The following is an 8868-nucleotide window of genomic DNA, read 5'->3' as shown; positions in this document are numbered from 1 at the left end:
CCGATTTTCAACTGCGGCCCTTTTCTCTAATATTTTTATTATGATACTCAGCTAGGCGTCTTTCCCGCCAGCAACCTTCCTTAGGATCCTTTCACACGTTTCTTACTTTTTGCTACGGGCTCCTTGTGGTATTTGTCAATCTTGTGTATTATCCTTCAGACATATAATTAGAAATTCATAAATATTTATATAATTTTCTCATTTATATTCTACAGCGATTTTTTCATTTCTGTTCTGCTCAAGAGTGCTCAAGAGTCTGCTCAGAGTTGCTCCAAGAGTTCTGCTCAACAGTTGCATTATAGTACTTATCATATCATCTAATGGTTCCTTTTATTGAGACTACTAAGATCTATATGTTTAGCGACTTGAAGTAGCCCACTCGCCTAAGGCGACGAAAACGACCACCTTTTAAGACTACATACCCAGCTGCATTAGATAGCTCTTGTCTTCTACTAATGGATTTTCTTTCAGATCAGAAGATAGCGATTCCTTATTATCGATAGGTAAGAGATAACTCGCTAACTCAATAGCAGCCTTAAGGGTTGTATCAACTAATGATCCTGTCACATGATTACCCAAAATGACTTGGTATCGGTTATAGTATTTTTAACGTCTATCGATGCTAATCTCTTAACATCTCCGAGGGACATTTTTTGCCCAGTATATGTTTCTATCGTGCCAAGAACTGCTAAAATAGATTAATGTTCACGTTTCTCTTCTATATCAGCAGTACTATTCATCTTTCTTAACTGTTGATTTCTTCTTTTTAATATGTTTCTTTTCCTCTACTATTGGTTCTTCGGGTATAGTTTCTAATTTATTATCAGGCATATTGATCAAGTATGGATTCCATATTATATATTATATTAATATTTAATTTTTTAAACCATTTGGAATCTCCACGTATGTATGAAATGGATGACGTAGGCAGAAACAAATCCTAGCATATTTTTTCTGATTTTAGTATCTTCATATAATGTTTCCTATGCTCAGCGTCTAACTCTCCACCATATTCATCAAACAATGTCTGATTCGATATTCTATTCGGTGTGAAAAAACTAACTATACAACCTATATTATCCCTAAACGGTTTTGAGATTGAGGTTAAATGCTGTGTTAACACCCAAACTGATATATTAGAATGCCTTGCACTAAATGCTAAGTTTATGAATTGATTTGACCGTTTTTAACCTCACTACTGGATGCAATATCATCTAAGATGACTAGCGTCGGATAACCACAAAAAACAGTTTCGATATCTAGTAATATTTGGTTAAGATCATCTATATCACTACTATCAGGTTGTACAACTATAAATCGCGGATCATTATTAGCAAAACCTCTATACGTTCATTTCTAGAGTATGTTGGACAAACTAAGATGATATATTCGAATATACATTTATAGGAATCTCTTAGGATATCAACTAGGAATTGTGTCTTACCACAGTTAGTAGGACCAACGATTATACAATTGTAGGGTATCCTATGTATTAACTCTTCCATATGTATATTATAATACTAATTTTTTAATACATTATTGCTTTCAAATCAGAATTTTCAACTTCAAGAACAGCATCAGCTACTATATACATATAGCATCTAATCTTTCCTGCTGTTTTTCCTACAGTCCTAGTCATCTTTATACTTACACCATCTCCTATAGTGTTAAGATGAAGACCTGCTCCATGTAGTATATCATCATAGTATGTTCTTGTATCAATCCATATAGAGTATTTACTATTATAGAAATCCTTTTGTGTTATATTATCACTTAATCCATATCGTTTGACAGCACTATCCCACATGTCTGTAGGTAGCATACCATTTTCATATATTTCTTAGACATACCATCAATATCGATCTCTATCTTCGTTATATTTGGATTTACGAATTTCTCACTATCTCTAGCACCATTTTCATATGGTTTCTCGAACAACATTAGTATTCCTGTTAGACTACGTATAGGATTATTTATACTTTGATTAATAATGCTATCATTTACGTTATCTATCTCGAAATCTTTATATTTTTTTATAAATTCGTAATAAAAACCCTTTCCTAGTTGGTAGCTCATAGCTGCTTCTCTAGATAGTTCTCCACTTAGGATACTCTCATACTCTAGTTCTATATTATTAAGTTTATAAGAGAATGTCTTAGTTTTATCAGACGTGGTACTAATATTTTTATCCTCAGTTAATTTGATCTGGAATTCTATTACGTTCTCAAACCTCTCATATTAAGAACACCATGTTTATCAATGATTTCGTGTGATAATGGTATCTTATATTTTTTACCATATATTTCAGCCAATCTTACTTCCTCATCATCAGTTGACTTATCACCAGCATCTGTCCTTATCTTACGCATATCCTCACTAGATACACCTTGAATAAGCATATTGTCACGTTCTCTGACTAGTTTGAATAAGTCCTTATATGTATAATATAAATCATATCTGGATAAATTTAAAATTTCTGTTCCACCATATGAAAATTTCATATCCTCTATTAGATTACGTCCTATATTATTAACTACTGTCTTATTAGTTTCATCACTAGTTATATCTAGATCAAAAATTAAACCTATACTGTTTGGAACATATACGAAATTATCAGATAGTTTTGGTATGGTTACACGTAATGTTTCACCTGCCTTAGCACTACTAGGATTGAATGTTACTCTATGTAGTTTCCTTTCTGCTTTCAAAGCAAAAGGTCTCCTCGATTCATGGTTAACATCTAGCACTTGTGATATTGATTGACTCATTATATATAGTGTATATAAAATATCATTGTTTTATATATTTTATATATTTTATATATTTTATATATGGATAACAGAAAATTATCGAACCATTATTATAGTCCACAAGGCTATTGGAAGGGTTATGAAGCTATTAATAAACTAGCTGATGTCACCAATATTGATAAAGCTATAGTGAAAAAGTGGTTGGAAAAACAAGCAGTATGGCAGATATATTTACCACCACCGAATTACATCCCAAGATATCACTGGAATGTTGAAAAAGTTAATCAAATACATCAGGCAGACTTATTATTTCTACCTCATGATACCGTAAAACGAAAGACTTATAAATATGCTCTTGTGGTCGTTGATATTGCAAGTAGATACATAGATGCTGAGCCTTTGACGTCTAAATACTCATCAGAGGTATCCAGAGGATTTGAAAAGATATACTCTAGACGTTTGAAATGGTCTGAAACAATTATCATAGACCCTGGTACTGAATTCATGGGTGATGTCACAAAGATAATGAAAAATAAATCTGTTAAAATACAAAGATCAGAAGCTAATAATCATAGAGCCCAAGCATTAGTCGAGCGCGCTAATCAAACCATTGCTGAGAAACTATTTAGCTATCAGTATGCAAGAGAAATGAAAATGGAAAATAATGAAAGATCTCGTGAATGGGTTGAAAGACTGCCAGCCGTCATACGAAGTATAAACAGTGGTGTAAAAAGAATAACTGGAAAAGCTCCTATTGAAGGAATTAAATTGGAAAAGGTAAATGAAAATCATGTGAAATATGAAAGACCTGTTGGTCTAGATGAAATTAGACTCCCTGCTGGCGTAAAAGTTAGATATTTGTACGCTTATGGTGAGTTGGAAGGTGGTAATAAAAGAGCGACAGATCCTATATGGTCATTAGGAATATATGACATATCAAAGGCTGTCGTTTCAGCTAACTAACCTGTATTATATTACCTCTCTAATGGTGCACCTAAAAGGAATTTTGTCAGAGAAGAATTACAAATTGTACCCGAAGATACTGTTCTACCACCTGATAATGTTTTAAAATAATTTGCTTGACTTACTTTGTTTATAAACATTTTGTGAAGCTATTCTATCATAATGATCGATTACACCCTCATAACGTTTTATGTATTCACCTCTTTCATGATCATATAGCCATTCATCAATATTTTTATAACCATAGGCATCTGTATGGATACCATCTGCGTGTATATCACGTTTGTCATCATCTCTTGATAAAGCTACTTTATTAACTGTTTCGGTGTAAATTTGATGTCCGTGGCTCCTGATTACATTCATCTTTCTCATAATTTGTCGTCCTTCAAATAAGCATTCCTTATAATCATCAAATGAAATATGGTTTTTTACAACTGATTTCTTAATACCTTTGCAACGCTTACCAATATGTTCTTCTGTTTTATAAGCATATAGTTTAGATCTCAATCCTACAAATTCAGTAATCTCTTGGCCTGCTGTCTCATCTTTCATCATACCAATAACCTTTTTATTAACCCTTTGTTTTACTCCTTGGTGATCTTCTGGATAATTACTTGTATCAAACTTTGTCTCGATATCTTTCTCGATATCTTTATAAAAATCATCTGTTTCAATCTCATACATGAGACTGTCAGTATCTGTGAATAGTAGATTCGATCTATTACCATATTTTGGTTTAACATAATTATAATGGAAGTCGTACATCAAATTCTTCGAAATATCTAAGATGCTCATACCTACGTATATAGGTTTATTGAAAACTAACTCTGTTTTACCCATATGAATAGCAGCTAAATTTTCTGAGAATATTGTTCTTTTCTTATAATTAGGCATATTAATTAATTTAGCTGTCTGTTTTTCATTTGTTACTAGCCTAATATCCTGTCTATTGCGTATGTTTTCCATGGTCTTTCCAAAAACGCTATTGTTCATCAGTTTGAAAAAGTCTTTTTCGAAATCGTTTTTAGCCTTTGTACGGAGTTCTGTGTTAAGACTAATATATTGTTTCAACCACTCAGACTCATGAAATGTAACACCTCTATGGATATTCGTTATTTTCAATCCAAGACTTTCATACAATTTCAACGTCTCATGGTGTACTACATATTTCGTCTTATCAGCTAGGTTAGGAATAAGTTTTTCTACTCTATTGATCATTAGCCTCTCAGGTGCTAATGGATACTCATTATGAAGATTATGTAATTCAACAGGATACTCTAAATCTACTTCTAGTATACATGGATGCTTTTTCCAGTTCTTGAGCTCTAGTTTATTCATCCATTTAAACCCATGTGTAGGTAACTTCTGTGACATAGCCCACCCATATAAATTATTAGCATCTAGGTATTTGATGAATCTCGACTCTTCCTTATTATTGAATGATTTCATGTATTTGTTATTAGCTTTTGCATAACGTTTACTAATCATTGAGATCCCTCCTCTTATTCCAGATTCTATCATTAATAGCATTTCACTATCTGACAACAACTCAAGATTAATTTTCGTCTTTTTCAGCATAGCATCCCAAGATAGTCCCGGAGCTGTGTAATACCAACATGGATCTAACTTATAATTCTCCATACATACATCTCTGAACGCTTCAAACACATCAGCTAATAGTATTACATCACTCTTAAGATATAGATCATGATACTCTTTCATAGATCTTATTTTGAATGTTTTCCATATTTCTTTTGCATGTTCGTAATCATCATCTGAAATATCACGACTATTCAACTTGCTATAAAATTCACTTTTTGGAGGTAGATATGTTTCATTTAATTTGTCTAATGAGTTGACATAATCATATGGATAAACACCTTTTCTCAACAATAGTCTCAGCTTTTTCCCTCCATAAAACTTTCTTAGATTCGATGTCATCATATCAGATGGATTTTCACAATTCTTACTACCAAATAAGCATGATCTACACTCTCCACATTTTTTATTATTTCTTACACATGAGCAAGTCTTACATTTCCCACAATCTGTAATATTACTAACTAATACATCCAACGATGAAGCCATAAATTTTAAACTATCTATGAATCTAATCTCACGTTTAACATTGCACACTTTACCATTCTTGTCTTCAAATGTATCTACTATTATCTCCTTTTTGAAACTAATATACTTTTCTTCGTTGTTTGGTATACAATCTATTTTACCATCTGTAGAACCTAGATTTTTGATAAATAAATGCGCATCATAACCTGCTAAATTATGAAATATCACTGGTATATGCTTCGGCATTTTGTAATTCAAATTACACTCGTTATGTGCTGCACCTCGATACTTACCTGTAAGATGATCATGATCTAATACCTTATCACCATTCAACTCCTCATCACAAATATGACATCGTGTAGCTTTATCATAATTCATATTATCCTCGTCCGTCATATTAACCTTCTTATTGTAATGATATTTTTTATAGATATTTTTAACAGCCTTTTCTACCGATTCTACAAATCTTTGACTAATATCCTCATCCTCTGACTTAGCAGTATATCTATACAATTTTGGTTTATATATACTATCATCATAACATTTTACCATATAACAATAACCGGATGGTTTATGTTTTTGGTATCGTTGAGTATATGATCTTTCATCATTTTGTTGGCATGTATCGATACTCTCTGTGAAGCATTCAAAATCTGCATAGATGGTAAAGGGAACTCGCATGGAGTGCTTATAATTGTTAAACGAGATTGTTGACCCCTTTTTTGGTAATGTAATCTTAACCGCCTCGTGGTTCTTACAATACTCGTAGTGTATGCCTAAAGCCTTCTTAGTCTTAAACGAGTTTAGACACCTTTCACAATAATACCTACAATGCCCATTTTTAGTTATTTGAGATGATATTAACCTACTCATATTCTTTATCCAGCAATAGTGATTAGCCTCTTCATTCGATATTAATAATAGATTTATCGTTTTCTTACTATCTTCATTTTCAACCTCACTTATCCTAATAGGTACAGACTCATTGATATATCTATACACGTTTACTCGATATCCTGGATTATTACTCTCAAATTTAGTAATCTTATCCAGCTGAACAGGAAATTCGATATCATCCCAACATAGTTTTTCACTATTATTTCTAAGAGCTTTAGTTATCCTTTCATTATCCCTTTTTTCAGGAAATAATGCTCTTGTAACTGACCACTTGAAACATTGGTTATCTTTATTCTTAGGATTAATAATAGCTTCTTTACTCTTCAATTTTCCTGGCAATGGAATATAAGATTTTGCTGTTATAGGCTTATATTTATCTATATGAATATCTAAATTCTCCACTTTATTGAATATCCAACCCGATCCACTATTTTGGAAATTACTAATCTTTTCTAATATATCACCTGTCAATTTTTCATAAACATCTTCTATATTCGTAGCTTGTACAATAATGACTATATTACTATGAAAATATCCAAATGTGTATACAATCTCTTTTTTCTCCTTTTTATAAAATACACACTCTAGTACTAACTTCATTTTAATTGGCTTTTGCTGTTTTTTAACCGTTCTAATAACTATGGCCTTATACTTTTCTATAAACGATTTGGGGCCAATCTTTTCCTCACCTTTTATTCTGTAAGACGATAAAAAACCCTTCATTGCTGACTCTTTCTTGTATGCAATATTCATTTCCTTTTGTTCAGCTACTAGCTTCTCTTTTTCGTTATAGATATCATTTACTGTTTTCTTCAATGCTTCCACACGTTCATTTACAGTCTTCTTAACATCTGGTGGAACATATGATATGATCCAGTCAGCAAACTCATTTAATTGCTTCTGAACACTGTATGCAACTGTTTCGATCATATTCTTATTAGATATATTCGTAGTTTTTACCGGTTTTAAAATTGGTATATCAATTTCTGGTACTGGTTCATCCATTATACTATTTGACATATTATTATTATTATTATCAATAGTCTTATCCTTATATCTATTTTCCGAACGCATTTTCTTTATAATATACTATATAATTATTTCTTTAAGCCACTTTCATACAAAATTTTTTTTACCCTAGCATAGGAAACCTAGGATGTAAACCTAGCATATAATACCTAGCATAGGATACCTAGCATCGGAAACCTAGGATGTGGGGTGGTTAAAAATCACACCTTAATTGTCTAATATTATCTTTGGTAACATTAAAAACATAAATCAATTATTAGAGCTTCATTTGGTTTTCTCATTTTTTATTTCATTAATAATATCTAGGCAATATTTTAATCGGATGATATCAAGCCTAAAACCAGCTGCAAAATCAAAAATAAAATCTATGGCTAAATTGCGCCCGAACTGGCCAGTGACTACTACTGGTTGCTATATGACGCCAAAAGAAAATGATAAAAATGAAATTCCACTTTCCATTGTTAGTCTTTAAAACACTAAACATCTCCCACTGACTCTAGATTCTTCAACTTTCCAAGGTTTATCAAACTTTTGGTGTATAATAAAGAAAAGATATAACAATGTTATTCAACAGTAAATGTAGTTCTCGTTATAAATAAATTATAAGAAATCTTCAAGAAATTGTTTTCTTATTGAACCAGACCGAGTAATCCGAAAATCATTCTTTGCTTAGGCTCGTCGTGAAAAAGGAATCAATAACAGAAAACTTTTCAGATTTTGTTTTGCGACTGTCAATGTGCGAGCGAGGGATATATCAGATGCTACATGAGGTTTCGGTTCAACTTTGGACCGCTTTCCCAGCCGTATAGAAGTTGTTTTTAAGAGTACATTTAAATTGGAGGGGGGAAACGAAAAGACAGCAAAAAAAAATCCTACTTTGATTTGGATTTCAAAACATCTAAGTGATATAATATCAACTCTAGTCTACACCAGGTAAAGTACATTCTTAGTTGTATTTTAACTAGATGGCGTTTTCATGTCTTATGTGTCCGATATATACCGACTACACATAGCATGCACCTGTCAGCTTGAGGGAATTCAGTATTCATTTCTTCTTATACTTAACTCTTCCTCTTCATATTTTTTCTTCTTGTTGTTTGAAGTAATATTTCAAACACGCGAGAGAGTTCTTCCTTCGATTTCCAAACACCTAAAATTGAGT

At 32.1% G+C, this 8868-nt stretch overlaps 3 protein-coding genes across 3 annotated transcripts in view; all 3 read right to left on the bottom strand.

Moving 5' to 3' along the window:
* Positions 1-2768, bottom strand: part of LOC116292686 (ubiquitin C-terminal hydrolase 7) — a 38947-nt gene extending 36179 nt beyond the window's left edge. The window contains exons 1-3 of the mRNA XM_089031982.1: positions 2231-2768; positions 1851-2126; positions 423-560 (exon numbers count right to left, since the gene is read on the bottom strand). Of these exons, the coding sequence (XP_088888108.1) occupies positions 423-560; positions 1851-2126; positions 2231-2768 (952 nt within the window). The remainder of the gene's footprint in view (positions 1-422; positions 561-1850; positions 2127-2230) is intronic.
* A 956-nt stretch (positions 2769-3724) lies between these two features.
* LOC148910152 (uncharacterized) lies at positions 3725-4640 on the bottom strand. The gene is made up of 2 exons (XM_089031981.1): positions 3839-4640; positions 3725-3744 (listed from the first exon to the last, which is right to left on the bottom strand). The coding sequence occupies exons 1-2, from the start codon at positions 4605-4607 to the stop codon at positions 3725-3727; spliced, it is 789 nt and encodes a 262-aa protein (XP_088888107.1). The 5' UTR covers positions 4608-4640.
* Positions 4641-4737: 97 nt separating this feature from the next.
* Positions 4738-7682, bottom strand: LOC148910151 (uncharacterized). Its single transcript, XM_089031980.1, has 2 exons — positions 4852-7682; positions 4738-4756 (listed from the first exon to the last, which is right to left on the bottom strand). The coding sequence occupies exons 1-2, from the start codon at positions 7680-7682 to the stop codon at positions 4738-4740; spliced, it is 2850 nt and encodes a 949-aa protein (XP_088888106.1).
* Positions 7683-8868: the final 1186 nt, after the last annotated feature.

The sequence above is a fragment of the Actinia tenebrosa genome, unplaced genomic scaffold (assembly GCF_029948245.1).
Source record: "Actinia tenebrosa isolate PJP-AT-01 unplaced genomic scaffold, QUT_ActTen_1.0 PGA_scaffold17__23_contigs__length_9995812, whole genome shotgun sequence".
Lineage (NCBI taxonomy): Eukaryota > Metazoa > Cnidaria > Anthozoa > Actiniaria > Actiniidae > Actinia > Actinia tenebrosa.
The sequence above is the reverse complement of the archived record's forward strand: the minus strand, read 5'-3'. Positions and strand labels throughout refer to the sequence as shown.

Excerpts from the sequence above, each read along its gene's own strand:
- LOC148910152 (XM_089031981.1), bottom strand. The coding sequence starts at position 4,607 with ATGCCTAATTATAAGAAAAGAACAATATTCTCAGAAAATTTAGCTGCT. Across the intron at positions 3,745-3,838 it reads ACAAAATGTTTATAAACAAA|GTGCACCATTAGAGAGGTAA; the intron begins GTAAGTCAAGCA and ends AATTCCTTTTAG.
- LOC148910151 (XM_089031980.1), bottom strand. The coding sequence starts at position 7,682 with ATGGATGAACCAGTACCAGAAATTGATATACCAATTTTAAAACCGGTA.